Source organism: Ranitomeya variabilis, chromosome 5, assembly GCF_051348905.1.
Source record: "Ranitomeya variabilis isolate aRanVar5 chromosome 5, aRanVar5.hap1, whole genome shotgun sequence".
Classification (NCBI taxonomy): Eukaryota; Metazoa; Chordata; class Amphibia; order Anura; family Dendrobatidae; genus Ranitomeya; species Ranitomeya variabilis.
Window position 1 is genome coordinate 512,534,335 of NC_135236.1, and position 15,568 is coordinate 512,549,902.

At 43.6% G+C, this 15,568-nt stretch overlaps 1 protein-coding gene across 1 annotated transcript in view; it reads right to left on the reverse strand.

Moving 5' to 3' along the window:
• The window catches only part of AFAP1L1 (actin filament associated protein 1 like 1), a 110,460-nt gene extending 100,743 nt beyond the window's left edge, over nucleotides 1-9,717 (reverse strand). The window contains exon 1 of the mRNA XM_077265768.1: nucleotides 9,100-9,717. Coding sequence (XP_077121883.1) covers nucleotides 9,100-9,115 — 16 coding nt within the window. The 5' untranslated portion in view covers nucleotides 9,116-9,717. The remainder of the gene's footprint in view (nucleotides 1-9,099) is intronic.
• Nucleotides 9,718-15,568: the final 5,851 nt, after the last annotated feature.

Consider the following 15,568-nt stretch of genomic DNA (forward strand, 5'->3'; position numbering starts at 1 on the left):
ATGAGAGCACGTGACAGTCTGAAAACACTGTAGAGTATGTTCTGCTGTTTGCAACATCCTCCAGTATGACTTTGGCAGTGGGTCAGTAATGGTGTAGGGAAGCATTTATTTGGAGGACTGCACAGCACTCCATGTGCTAGCCAGAGGTACCCTGACTGCCATTAGGTATCGGGATGAGATCCTCAGACCCATTTTCAGAGCACATGCATATGCAGTGGGCCCTGGATTACTTCTGATGCATGACAATGCTAGGTCTCATGTGGCTAAAGTGTCAGCAGTTCGTGCATGATAAAGGCATTGATGCTATAGACTGGCCTGCCCATTCCCCAGACCTGAATCCAAATCGGGCACATAGGGACATCATGTTTTGTTCCATCCACTAACGCCACATTGCACCGCAGACTGTTCAGGAGTTCACTGATGCTTTAATCCCGGTTAGGGAGCAGATCCCTCAGGAATACATCCGCAGCCTCATAAGCAGCATGCCCAGACTTTGTAGGGAGGTCATACAGGCACGTGGAGCCCACACATGCTACTGAGCATCATTTCCTTGTCTTGAGGCATTTTCACTGAAGTTGGATCAGCCTGTAATTTGACTTTTCAGTCCTCCATGGGACATTAATTTTGATTTATATTGATCATTTTTATGTTTTATCGTTCTCACCACATTCTATTATGTAACGAATAATGATTTGCAACTGAACTATTTCATTCAGTGATATCTAGAATGTGGTATTTTAATGTTCCCTTTATTTTTTTGAGCAGTGTATAAGCTGCCCATATGGCATTTAAAAGTTATAATCTTACATAACTTTGGATTGTAGGTCACTGTGAGCTCTATCAATCTATTCATAAAAGAAATATCTTGAGAAAAGAAAGTGATTTGAATGAACTTTTTCCCAGATTTGCTATATCTGCTTCATTCCGTTTTATAATTTTTTTTTCCCCCTGAGAAGTATACATGTCATTTTGCTTACAAGAATTGTTGTTTAGATGTTGCCCTCACTAATCTTGCTATTTTCTTGGTATATCCTTAGTACGTTCGCACTGTACCCACTTGAACTGCTGTTCCTGTGGGTAGTCAGCCCTGCCCTTCCCTTGCTGTACAAGGCGGGATAGATCAGGTGCAGCTCCAAGGTCAGAGTTTTCAACTCAGAAGTTTCCTGTGCTAGTGGCATCCTGTGACGAAGCCAGGCCTTGTTTGTGGAGGGGGAGACAAGGCCGGAAAACAAGGAAATGCTCCTATCCTGTAGAATCAAAAACCAGGGTGGAGGTGGAGATGCGGAGGGTGGGAATATTCCATCTCAGTGAACGTTCCATAAATTGTGTACGAGAAGAACTCATTGATAGAAGCTGATGGCAGATAACCAGACTGCATCTGTCTCGTCACCTTCTAGTGCTAACTACGATACTGTCACTAGGGAATTTCAAATCGGCTTACACATAAGTTGCTGGGTAGCAGCAAAAAATAAAAATGTATGAACAGACTTGACGCTTATATCATTTTCCTGGCTTGAGATTGATTACTTTTTACCAGCAGGGACATGGAGGTGGTGATGAGGCTTTTAAGGCCCTCACACTAGACAATTTGACAGCTGACTGAGTCCTCCACACACAAGAACGATCGGCTTAGCTGAGCATCAAGAGGCCCCAACACACAATAAGGCATGTCCAGACTCCTCTGGTAGTGGCTCATCTCATGTGGGGACTAAAGATCAGGAATGTTGAAATCCAACCCAACCTAATCCTTCATTCCCCTGACAATTGCTATTGGTGGAGAGTCAGGAGGCCCCTATACACATTAGGCTATGTTCACACGTGCAGTAGTGACCAGTTAGAAAAAAAGAAAGATTGCTGCTGGATCTGTTCTAACATTGAAGCCTTTGGAAAACTGATCCGTTAGTCATCAGTTTTTCTTTCATTTGTAACGAGTCTATTTTTCGCTTACAATTGGTTATTTGAAAGCTGACTAAGGCCATGTTCACACTTTGCGGGTTCCTCTGCGGGTTAATCCCGCAGCGGAATTGATAAATCTGCAGGGCAAAACCGCTGCGGTTATCCCTGCAGATTTATCGCGGTTTGTTCCGCGGTTTCCGCTGCGGGATTACTGCTGTACTATTGATGCTGCATATGCAGCAATATGCAGCATCAATAGTAATGTAAAAAATAATAAAAATTGGCTATACTCACCCTCTGACGTCGCGATCTCCTCGGCGCTGCAAGCGGCTGTGCCGACAAGGACCTTCGTGACGTCACGGTCATGTGACCGTGACGTCACGGTCATGTGACCGCGACGTCACCACAGGTCCTGTTCGGCACAGCAACGGAGACCGGACGCCGCGGGCAGCACAGAGAGGGGAGTATAGCATTATTTTTTATTTTAATTCTTTTTTTTTACACCAAAATATGGTTCCCAGGGCCTGGAGGAGAGTCTCCTCTCCTCCACCCCGGGTACCATCGGCACATTATCCGCTTAACTTCCCGCAACGTGGGCACAGCCCCATGCGGGAAGTTAGCGGATCAATGCATTTCTATGGGTGCAGAATCGCTGCGATTCTGCACCAAGAAGTGACATGCTCCTTCTTTTTTTCCGCAGAAAAGCCGCGTGGCTTTTTCCGCGGAAATCCGCATGTGCACAGCGGGTTTTGTTTTCCATAGGGTAACATTGTACTTTACCCTGCATGGAAAACTGCTGCGGATCTGCAGTGTCAAATCCGCTGCGGATCCGCGGCAAAACCCGCAAAGTGTGAACATAGCCTAAAGCTGTGTGCGCACAACTTTTTTGCCAAGGGCTTGCTGCTAGATACTTTCTAACTGATCACTACAGAACTATGTGAACATAGCCTTGTTGGTGGCTGACTTATCTAATGTGTATTGGCAACTTTTTCATCCATTTGGACAGAGATGTCATCAAGTGGATTTTTTTTACTGCAAATAGTTGACTTAAAAAGTACAAAGTTACCCCCACAAATGACTAAGCGACAATGTCCAAGTATACCCCATACTACTTGTTCTTTGGAGAGACATTCCCTAGGAAGACAATGTTTTTCATAAAGTTCTAATTTAATCATCAGCATATACTTCGTATACACAGTGCTAAAAAAAAAAAAAAAAAAAAAAAAAAAAAAAAATCGAAAAACTCTTCAGATTCTTAGTTGCCACCAAACTGTCTTGCATTTTCAGCGGTCTCAGTGTGGTTAGTTACTGCTAGAACCCAACAAGCTGTAACAAAGCTCCATATTTGTTATGTTCAGAGCTCTGTTAACTGTGTGGATTCCAACAATGATCCTTTGTATCACTAAAAACTGAGATCAGCATCTCATCAACAGCATCAGATAAGTCCTAAAAGGCATTTAAAGAAACACTACATCTATTCTCGTCTATGAAGTCTTAACATTTCAAATTGACCAATGTTATAACATTCATCTTCTCATCCCCTAATAACCAGACAGCTCTGTCCTGAAGCCTCCATATATTGCTTGGGACTTTGGTTTAACATAATTAAGCTCGTAAAGTCCCATCACAGCAGGAAAAGAGAATTAAGATCACGACTGTTTATTTTAAGGAAATACCAGTACAAGACACTAATGCCTAAATTGAAGCTATGTGCTGCTGTCTTTCTAGCTAACCACCACATAGCTGTGGATAAAGGCCACCCACAGCTGATGATAGTATTAATAACCTGCTCTGTTCTTACATGTCACAACTGGACAACGGAGGAGACAAGTGTTTGTATTACAGCTCAGAAACACATGGAATTGTCAGTTTTATATGTGAACATGAGCAGCTATGGTATAATAATAATGGCATCTAAGCTAAAGCATTTTTTTCCCCGTTTATAAAATGAGTCTATTTAATTGCAAGAATGGTATAAAGTTTAACTGCACTTTCAAATTAATCATAAGCTGTCATGTGTGTGTACATGGGGAATAACTATTTCTGACCATTAAATGCATTTTAGTAGTTCCCCTGCACTTATACACACAGCAGGTGTAATTGATCCTTAACTGCAGACAGATTTGTAGACATTTGAGCAGTTTTTGAAACTGAATGATAAATGCATAAGACAAAAAGTGATTGAAAGGTTGGGGAAAGAAGCATTTTTCTCTAATAAGATAATATTTTATTTTTTATCTGCCTTAGGCTTCATCTTGAGCTATGCCGAATTGATGGATGGACACTCTGTAGGAAGATCAATCTTGTGCAAGCCCACCTAGCTCCACCATGGCCCTATACGCCATTATCTTGATAGAGTCAAGCTATCGGCTTGCTGGTCTTCCTCATCACCTTGTTCCTTCTATTCTTCCGACCATGATGTTCTTCCCCAGCGATTGCTTGCTTCGTATGATGCGTCCAAAGTAGGCGAGTCGTAGCTTGTTGATCCGTGCTTCAAGTGACATCTCTGGCTTGATTTGTTCCAAAATTGATTTGTTTGTTCTCATTGCCATACATAGTATTGATAACATCTTTTTCCAGCACCAAATTTTTAACTCGTCGATTCTTCTTCTGTCTGGTTTCTTTATTGTCCAGGTTTCGCATCCATCCGCATGTTACCAAAAAAGAAAACTATATATGAGCCACGTCTGTCGGTAGTTAAACGTTCCTCGATTTGAAGACCTTGTCCAGTGACTTCATTGTTGATTTGCCTTTAGCTATTCTCCTTTTGACTTCCTTCCATTGCTGCATCTTGAGTGATCATCGATCCAAGTAGGTTGAAGCTCTTTACAACTTCCAACTCAAAGAGGTATACTACAAAATATAATAAAAGCTTTCCTGTCTTCACTTGTACTGTTGATTTATGAAAAAAAAAAATGATGGTAAGTGTAGTTGCTTTTTAATCTATGAAACCTGGATTAAAAAAAACAAATTTTGTATATGTAATGAGATTTAATTTCATTTATTCATTTTACAAAATAACCTACTTCAATTTGATGATTTAAAGGGATCAATCCATTAAGATAAACCCTATCCAAATACCATGAGGACATCATATTTGACTGGGGTCCCCAATTCTAATGACCAGGGGAGAAAGCTGCTGTAATGGCATGCCCATTCCTTTTGTGCCATCCAAGTGTCTTCTGCAGGAGATATATCTACCCAACTACAGTTTCCTCTGATAACATCTAGGCGTTTCAACGGATCAGCCGCTGCGGATCAGCCGATTGCCAGTGGTTTCTCATGGTGAGAACACATTTTAATAATGCCTTTGAGCAGGTTCTAGAGTTGTTGGTCTCAACCATATGAAGTGCAAGGATAAGAGATTAGAGATTAGAGATTTACAGTGTCCCCTCAAAACGAGAGTGACTCCTTGCAGTGGTGCTCGCTTGATAGAATGGTTTTAATAGGGAATCCAGTTTACATGGCATACAGAGAGTTCTACAAATCTATAACCCTTATAAGCTGTTATTAGGCATCTGCAATACATTTACCAGGGAGAGATGACTGCAGAAAACTTCAAAAGACATGTTCTGGTCCATAACAAACTCGACTGATTTCCAACCACATGTAAAAACGCTAATTTTAAGCTCATAGAACAGCTTCCTTAAAAATGTGGTCATGATCTTGGCAAAACTATAAGACTACATGTGACCTCTCTATAATCATGTCATTGCCATTACTGTAAGGTGCAACCCGGCTTTTAGTTTAGCCTTAGTAATGTTATTATTCCTGCAATGTCTAATGGGAAACCTGTCAGTTCAGACCATTAACATCAATGTAGGCATGTGTCATTAATTATACCAGTAATTGCCCCTGCTGTTATGGGTTCAAAGGACGTGACAAGCCGATTATTTCCCTGGCTGTGACACAATGGCTGTGACACCACCAGCTTACCTCTATAGTATTCTTAATCCGCTTAGTAGTTAAGTTATTTGGTTTATTTCACATCAGAGCACTGAATGAGATGCATATACTATACTGGATGATCAGGTACAAATTATAAGCTTTTTATTTTGGAAACATTACCACTTTTATAGTTTTAGAATATCTTGCTTTTTACTCTTTTGTGCCGCACGGGGTCAGGAGAACACCACTCCCTGGTGCAGGGGATATCTGCAAGTAATAGACCATTGGTCGTGGAGTCACGGTAGATAACAAGTCATTTTTTTTGTTCTAGCACAAAACAAATAAATTCACTTGTAGGTAAAACTGATAAACAATGTTATGCTAAGTACTACTAGAGGACCTGAGGGTGTTTTCCCATTGCGTTCAGGCACCTGTTTGGTGGCCCCGTCATCTGAATATCTGAACCCCCTGCAAACCAGGATTCAAATGCATTTGCCAATGGGTCAATAGACCATAAGGCCACGTGCACAAGTTGAATATATGGAGAGGTTTTTTTTACCACAGTATGGTAAATATGGTGCACCATCTTGGGTGTCAGGTCCGAGCATTCCTACATGAACAGTTTCCTGGAAAGTGGATTGGTCGTAGAGGGCCAGTTGAATGGCCACCAAGGTCTACTGATCTGACCCCCTTCAACTTATCTTTGGGGTCATCTGAAGGCAATGGTCTATGCTGTGAAGATACGAGATGTGCAGCATCTGAAACAACGGATACTGGAAGCCTGTGTTAGCATTTCTTCTGCGGTGTTGCTAACTGTCAAGAGTGGAAGAAGAGGGTTGCATTGACAATCCAACACAATGGGCAGCACTTCGAACACATTTTATAAGTGGTCATAAACTTGTAAGTAACTCATGAAAGAATAAAGTTACGTTAAAACCAAGCACACCATTGTTTTTCTTGTGAAATTCTCAATAAGTTTGATGTGTCATATGACCCTCTTCCCATTGGAAAAAATAAAGTTGGATCCAAAATGGCCGACTTCAAAATGGCCACCAGGGTCACCACCCATCTTGAAAAGTTTTCCCCCTCCCATATACAAATGTACCACAAACAAGAAGTTGATATCACCAACCATTCCCATTTTATTTAGGTGTATCCATATAAATGGCCCACCCTGTATAATAGAAACATGTCACCACTTCTGTATTTATCACCCACTCCTGGTTTTGACTTACACATACTGAGGTAAAAAACTGACCAAATACTCAATGTGTGCATGTGGCCCAATGATGTTGGCAGAGTGAACTTGCGTTCTACTGTGCATCATTTTCAGGTGTGTACGCCTTCAGGGAGCGTTACACTGGGACATGTACTAAGTCAGAGTGTCTGTCTCCAGTAGGCGTACACACCAGAAAATGCCAGCACCATTATAGTCTATGGCCCCGTCTGCACATACGTCCGAATCTTGCTTTGCAGGTGGTTCAGCCATAACCCCTGACGGGGCCACTGAATGGGTGCCTGAACTCAATGTGAAAGCACCAAGACACAAAGGTTGTGTTTGGTGGATGTACTGTATCTATGTGTCATGGACCATCCCCTCGGTCCCTGCACTGTATTGTTCTAGGTTTTACTTTATCCTGATCTTTATATGCCAACTACTGCTCTCATAAAAAATATTAAATGCTAATTTGTTTAAAGGGGTATTCCCATTTCATAAATTATATATTAGGGGACATGTCCCCACTAAATGTTTGTCGGAGTCCAGCCTATGGAACCCTACAGACGCTGACTTTGATAGTCAGCGGTACTGTACATATAGTCATTCTCTGAACAGTGGCGCCCAAGACAAATGCTGTGCAGGTGAACTGCACCCAGCTCTAGCAAGCTGTAGTTAAGAGAAAACCATCATGAACCTAGAAGAACCCAAGAGTACACAAGTACTAGTCCATTGGATAATTTAATGATATACCATTAGAACATGCCCTCACTAGATGATCAGGGGGTCCAATCTCTGGGACCCCAACCCATCCTGAGAATAGAGAGACTTCAGCACTAATCATACAGTGATCCCGTATTCTAGCAATAGGTCAACATTTTGAAGATTACTAACACACCATGTAGGGTGCAATAGCCATGGTCTTGCCTTTCATAGTACTATGCACATTACAATGGTAGACGTCATGCTGATACATAGTTGTATCTTTAGGAAATGTCCAAATTCAAGCCCTGTTTATATTTTTTCATCACCGGATATTGAAAGGGTTGGAAGATAGATTTCATGATACTTTTTCAGGGATTATCACCAGTAAGGTGCAATGGATTGAATACTATTTATGAACAGAAAGTATGACGTAAACATATTCCAGGTCACATACTATTGTATTTATAGCTGGAATCATAGATATACTGATTGGTTGGTGCCAATTCTATACTAAAATCTTGAAAGTAGGAAACACAATGTCACGCATCCTCTGCCCCCCTACAGATGTTTACATGGTGCTACTTGTCCTAGGCATAGCCCTTTTATTGTGTATGCGTGGGGGCACCCGAATACAGCTAAATAAGAGAATGAAGGATTGCAGGGGGGGGGGGGGGGGGTACAATGAATTAGCTGCCAAATGGGAGAATTAAAAGAAGTTGTAGCTTATGACTCACAGCAAACATCACAGAGAATGGTTTCAGGCTTAAATTGCTAAGTCCACCATGGCACAACCATATGTCAATTCAACCAAAATGGTTACCAACCCTAATTTTGCAGGTACTGTCTGGAATAAAGTGATTTTCTGTATGAAAAAAAAAAAAAAGCGGCTTTTGCATGGTTGACTGAGCGAGCCAATATATACTATAAACTGCACAATATTACTGCTAATAATTTTTAGACGTTCAGAATTTACGGGGTTACATAGGTAATAATAATCATACTATTGTTCTGTGTACTTGGTGCAGAAAAAAAAAAAAAATAATCTTTGCATCAGGTTAGTCAGTAGATTGAAAGATATCAAAATTTTAGAGAGTCTTCAGTGGTTGATATCTGTTATTGGCTAAAATACCACTGGGTAGTAGGTGCAGGGAGACTTCCAAGTACACACCTGCATTACACCAGGTTCCTGACCTATTAGATTTATATGTCCATACACTACAATAAGTAGTAAATTGATTCCCTGCATTCCAGGTTTACAAGAAAAATCAAGCAAATTTCCAAATGCTAGAATCAATGGCAAGAGTTTAAAATCTAAACTGGAACAGGAGAATTGAATTTCCAGGATGAAGATCTACCCTTCTCCCCACTGAGACCATACATGAAAAAGCACTGACCTTTAATCCGCTCCATGTCCTAGCTCAGTGCTGCATTCCCAGGTGTGAGATGGGTCACTGGCCAGTACCAGTACAGGGTCACTTAATATCCCCTCTGCTCTTGCCCACAGGGAGTAGATCTCTGAAAACTTGCACTTTTTCCGATGTAAGCTGATGTTATGTGTTCAGCCTTGGAGCAAAGATCTCCTGGATCAGCTCCTTATCTGATCACTGTGACTGGCCAGAGACCCTCCTCCAGGTCCTGCATCTGAACATTTCACCCTCCTAATTGTTTCCCTATGAGCCTGATCTGAGCCCTGCTATCTGCCAGAAGTCCTCCTGGATGTGAGCTGCTGGGCTTAGGTGACTGAGTCCTCTCTGGTCTCTGCTTCCACCCCTCCTCTTCTCTCTTGACAAGCAGGCTGAAGTTTGAAGGAACATGTAACGTTTTTCCTGTGTCCTGTCCTGTGTCTCCTCCTCTGCCCCTAATCAGAGGGTCTTAGTTCTTCCCCACCCCCTCTACTCTATAACCCACACATTGCTGACAAGCTTTTCCAGGGAGGGTCTGCAGTTGAGGAGTGCCCTGCCTCACCCTTCTCCAGGAGAGGGAAAATGTTCCACTCCAAGAGTTTCTCCCATAGGGAGCCTGGAGTTTGCTTTCCAAAAATATACCCCTTGTAACAGTGAATGTGTAGGAAACAGGTGTGCTGCTTCCAATGAAACCATTTACTGCTCCACATTGAGTTCTCCTAAACCCAGGACACAGGATTGATGGCTTGTACAGTCACACTTTGTTTGTCACATTGTTGCAGTCAAATTTTTCATTTCAATATTATTCCTTATGTGTGAATATTATTATTGTACACGCTAACAAAAGCTTCCCAGCAGTTCCTAAACAAATCCTGAAATGATTTCCAAGAGTCATGAGCTGGATTGGTGTGTTGTAATTTTGACCTCCAAAAGGAATTCTGCTTAATATATTGTTGCAAAATGGTTAATTTGTTGCCTAGATATTTTGCAAACAAGTCTGCTGCTCCCTATAATGGGGCTGTCCAATAAGACCAATGAGTGCAATGTACAAGTGTTGGCACCATTGAAACTATTCCAGAAAATGAAGTATTTCTCCCAGAAAATTATTGCAATCACTCATGTTTTGTTACACACGTTTATTTTCTTTGTGTGTATTGGAACAACACTTAAAAAAAAAAAAAGGCAAATTGTAGACAATTTCACCCAAAATGGGCCGGACAAAATTGTTGACACCCTCAAATATTCTATGCGGAATATCCGCCATTTTCGGGAACAATTTCAAGGGTGCCAAGACTTTTGCAAGCCACTGTGTATACAGACATGGCTGAAAGTATTCACACCCTCGGCTTTAGACTTATATTGTTACATTACAAACTGTGTTTGAATATTTTTGTAATCCGGTTTGTGTTTGATGCATCAGCACTAAATAGTCTAAGTTGGCGCAGTGAAGTGAGAAAAATACAGGCAGGTCCGACGGCACCACCCAGCGCACCCAGGCAACTGCGGGGACCCTGGACGAATGGGCGTGGGGGGCATTCACCATCAGAGACACCGGCACGCTATGGGGCCTGTGAGTTGGGGGAGCCTGGTGTCAGCATTGGCATCGGGCCCCCCCCTCAAATACTCACCTCTCCCTGTTCCTCACTGCTCCGGTTTATTCAGCGTCTTCTGACTCTCTATGACATCTTAGTGCGCAGGGTGCAATGTTATCACTACAGCGTGTCCTCTGCTGACCAGTGCAGACAGTGAGAAGACGCTAAGGCGACCGCAGCAATGGGGAAAACTTATAGGTCAGTATTTGATTATTTTTTATGTATGTAGCAATATATGGTGGTCATTATACTGTACGGAGCAATATATGGGGTCATTGCAAAGTATGCAGCAATATATAGGGCCCATTATACTGTATAGAGCAATATATAGGGCCATTATACTGTATGGAGCATTATATGGTGCTTATTATACTGTATGCAGCAATATATGAGGTGCATTATACTGTATGGAGCAATATATAGGGCTATTATACTGTATGGAGCAATATATGAGGTCATTATACTGTACGGAGCAATAGAGGGTGGGCCATTTATATGGATACACCTAAATAAAATGGGAATGGTTGATTATATCAACTTCCTGTTTGTGGCACATTAGTATATGGGAGGGGGAAAACTTTTCAAGATGGGTGGTGACCATGGTGGCCATTTTGAAGTCGACCATTTTGGATTTAACTTTATTTTTTTCAATGGGAAGAATGTCATGTGCCACATCAAACGTATTGAGAATTTCAGAAGAAAAACAATGGTGTTCTCGGTTTTATGGGCACATTATTATATATGGAGCATTATATGGGCACATTATTACATATGGAGCATTATATGGGGCCCATTATACTCTATGGAGCACTATATGGGGCCATTATATACTATATGGAACATTATATGGGGTGTATTATGCTGTATGGAGCATTATATGTGGCTCATTATACTGTATGGAGCAATATATGGGGCTCATTATACTTTAAGGAGCATTATAGGGAGGTCATTATTCTGTATGAAGCATTATATGGGGCCCATTATACACTGCTCAAAAAATAAAGGGTAGAAGGTACGAAAGGCTAGCACTCGACTGTTGAGGATATGACGGTGCAAGTGAACGGAACCAGTAGTCCCATGAACCATCCAAATATATAATCACTGCACACGTACTATGGAATATGCTTGATGCAGGTGAACAAGTTTATTGAAATAATTGTTGCAGTAAGGTGAACTGAAGAAGCGATAGGCGTAAATGACGTTTCGGCCAGCTCGTGGCCTTGATCACATCATCGCCTGGTGAAAGGTTCCTTGTATACTGCCGTATTAAAGTGTTTACTAAGGGTATCAGCCAAAGATAGAGGAATAAGGTAATCCAATGTGATTTTAATGTTGTATGTTCTATAGTCCATCAGATGCCCCGAATAAACGGATCGTGTACATAAGTATAGCTGCCAGTATGCAGACCCAGTCCTGGCCCAATTATACGGATCCCCTGCTCTAGAATCAGTGAGAGCTGTGGTGCACGGATGTTTTGATCCGCAGTCCGCTGGTGGCGTTCGTGGCTGGGAGGCAGCGTAGGTGGCCAAATGGAGGATGCAGACACAGACAGTGTCGTTGCTGAGGAATGGCTGAGTCAGGTTGTCAATAGCTTTGTATGTCATTGTTAGTGTTTTAAACTGTAGCCTCTGGGCAATAGGAAGCCAGTGAAGGGCCTGGCAGAGAGGAGAGGCTGGGGAGTAACGGGGAGACAGGTGGATTAGTCGCACAGCAGAGGTTAGGATGGATTGGAGTGGTGCCAGTGTGCTAGAGGGGAGGTCAGAGAGTAGGAGGTTGCAGTAGTTGAGGCGGGAGATGATAAGGGCATGTACTAGTGTTTTTGTGGTTTCATGGTCAAGGAATGCACAAATCTGGGAAATGTTTTTGAGTTGGAATCGGTAAGAGGAGGCAAGGGCTTGGATATGTGGCTTGAAAGAGAGGGTAGAGTCAAGGATCACCCCGAGGCACTGAGCATGCGGGACTGGGGAAAGTGAGCAGCCATTGACATTGATTGATAGGTCGGGTGGAGGGGTAGAGTGAGGTGGGGGAAAGATGAAGTCTGTTTTGTCCATGTTCAGTTTTAGAAAACGAGCAGAAAAGAAGGATGAATTAGCAGACAGACATTGTGGGATTTTGGTCAGTAAGGAAGTGAGGTCGGGTCCAGATAGGTAGATCTGCATATCATCAGCATAGAGATGATATTGTAAACCGTGGGATTCTATGAGCTGTCCCAGGCCAAAGGTGTAGATGGAGAAGAGTAGGGGTCCTAGAACTGAGCCTTGGGGAACACCGACAGACAGGGGTCTAGATGAGGAGGTGGTGTGGGAGAGGGAGACACTGAATGTCCGGTCTGTTAGATATGATGAGATCCAGGATAGGGCTAAGTCTGTGATGCCAAGAGATGAGAGAATCTGTAACAGGAGGGAGTGGTCCACAGTGTCGAAGGCAGAAGACAGGTCCAAGAGGAGGAGGACATAGTAGTGTCGCTTGCTCTTGGCGGTTAGTAGGTCATTGGTCACTTTAGTTAGGGCAGTTTCAGTTGAGTGATGTGGTTGGAAGCCAGATTGTAACCAGTCAAAGAGGGAGCAGTAGGAGAGGTGGGAGGACAGTTAAAGATGGACATGCTGTTCCAGTAGTTTTGAGGCATAAGGGAGAAGGGATATGGGGCGACAGCTGGACACAGAGGATGGGTCAAGGGAGGGTTTTTTGAGGATAGGTGTGATTGATGCGTGTTTGAAGGCTGAGTGGAAGACACCGTTTGTAAGTTAGAGGTTGAAGAGTTGTGTTAGGGTTGGGATGAAGACTTTTGCGAGGTTAGGAATGAGGTGGGACGGGAGCACGTCAAGCATGTAAGTGGTGAGATGTGATCTTGACAGAAGGATGGAGAGCTAATCGTCTGTCATGGTGGAGAAGCTGGCTTTGGAACAAGGCTGAGAAGTCAAGAGAAGGGGCATTGGGGGCTGTGGGCCAAAGCTTTGTCTGATGTTATCGATCTTCTGCTTAAAGAAAGAGGCAAATTCTTCAGCAAAAATGAGAGGGGAGGGAGGAGATGCTGGGGGATGGAGTAGAGATTGAAAGTGTTGAAGAGCTGTTTAGGATTGTGAGTCAAGGAGGATATGAGAGATGAGAAGTAAGTTTGTTTTGCGGCAGTGAGTGTGGACTTGAAGCTGGCGAGGGACTGCTTGTATGCAGTGAAGTGCTCAGCAGAACGAGATCTCTTCATTCATTCATTCATCTCCATTCAGCGACCCTGGAAGCCCGTCTCAGTTCTTTGGTCAGGCTGGTTAGCCAGGGCTGCCTGTTGATTCTACGAGTTTTGCTATGCATGAGTGAGGCGGCCGAATCGAATGTTGCTGTTATTGTGGTGTTATTAAAAGTGTCAGCAGCATCTGTGTCATGGAAGGAAGCTATGTCTGTAAGAGGGAGAAGGGACTCAGAGAGTGAGTGTAGATTGAGGTGTTTGAGATTTCTGCAAGGATGAGTGAGTTTGTGGAGTGGAGGTTGCACACTAGGAGGGGAGAAGGAAGAAAATGTCAGTAGGTTGTGGTCAGACAGGGGGAGGGGTAAGTTAGTGAGATTAGTAAGGGAACAGAGGCGGGTGAAGATGAGGTCCAATGTGTGACCATCTTTATGGGTGGCTGCGGATGACCATTGAGTGAGACCAAAGGAGGCAGTGAGCGATAAAAGTGGAAGTGTCAATGGGGATATTGAAGTCACCCATAATGATAGTGGGGATGTCAGCTGGGAGGAAATGAAGTAGCCAGGTGGTGAAGTGATCAAGATAGGTGGAGATGGCTAGTTCTGGGGGCGGTAGATGATAGCTAGCTGGAGGTTTGAAGGGGAGTAGATGCGGACGTAGTGCACCTCGAACGAGGAAAGCGTAGCGGAGGGTGGTAGTGGAATTGGGGTAAAGGAGCAGGTATCGGACAGGAGCAAGCCAACCCCTCTATCACGTTTGTTGCTAGGGCAAGGGGTGTGAGAGAGGTGGAATCCATCATAGGAAAGCGCGGTTGGAGAGGCTGAGTCAGGGGGTGAGCCAGGTTTCAGTGATGCCGAGGAAGGAGAGTATGTTAGTGATAGAGGTCATGGATAAATGACAGTTTATTGCAGACAGAGCGTGCGTTCCACAGTGCTCCAGGTAGGGGGACCAGGGGAGTGGGGGCTGGATGAATGGGTATGAGGTTACTGTTGTTGCGAAGACGTGTAGAGGATCGTGGCAGGGGAATAGAAATGAGTGTGGGGATGTGTTGAGGAGGGCCGGGATGAGGGGATACGTCGCCAGCAATGAGGAGCAGCAGACAGAGCATTAGAAGGTGGGAGCTGGATAGGTCATGATGTGGCCGTGTGTGTCTGGAGAAAAAGGAATAGACAACAGATGGAAATTATTGGCAATTATCAAGACACACTCAGTAAAGGAGTGGTTCTGCAGGTGGGGACCACAGACCACATCTCAGTACCAATGCTTTCTGGCTGATGTTTTGGTCACTTTTGAATGTTGGCTGTGCTTTCACGCTCGTGGTAGCATGAGATGGACTCTACAACCCACACAAGTGGCTCACGTAGTGCAGCTTATCCAAGATGGCACATCAATGCGAGCTGTGGCAAGAAGGTTTGCTGTGTCTGTCAGCGTAGTACCCGGAGGCTGGAGGTGCTACCAGGAGACAGGCCAGTACACCAGGAGACATGGAGGGGGCCGTAGGAGGGCAAAAACCCAGCAGCAGGACCGCTACCTCAGCATTTGTGCAAGGAGGAACAAGAGGAGCACTGCCAGAGCCCTGCAAAATGACCTCCAGCAGGCCACAAATGTGCATGTGTCTGCACAAACGGTTAGAAACCTACTCCATGAGGATGGCCTGAGTGCCCGACATCCACAGATGGGGGTTGTGCTC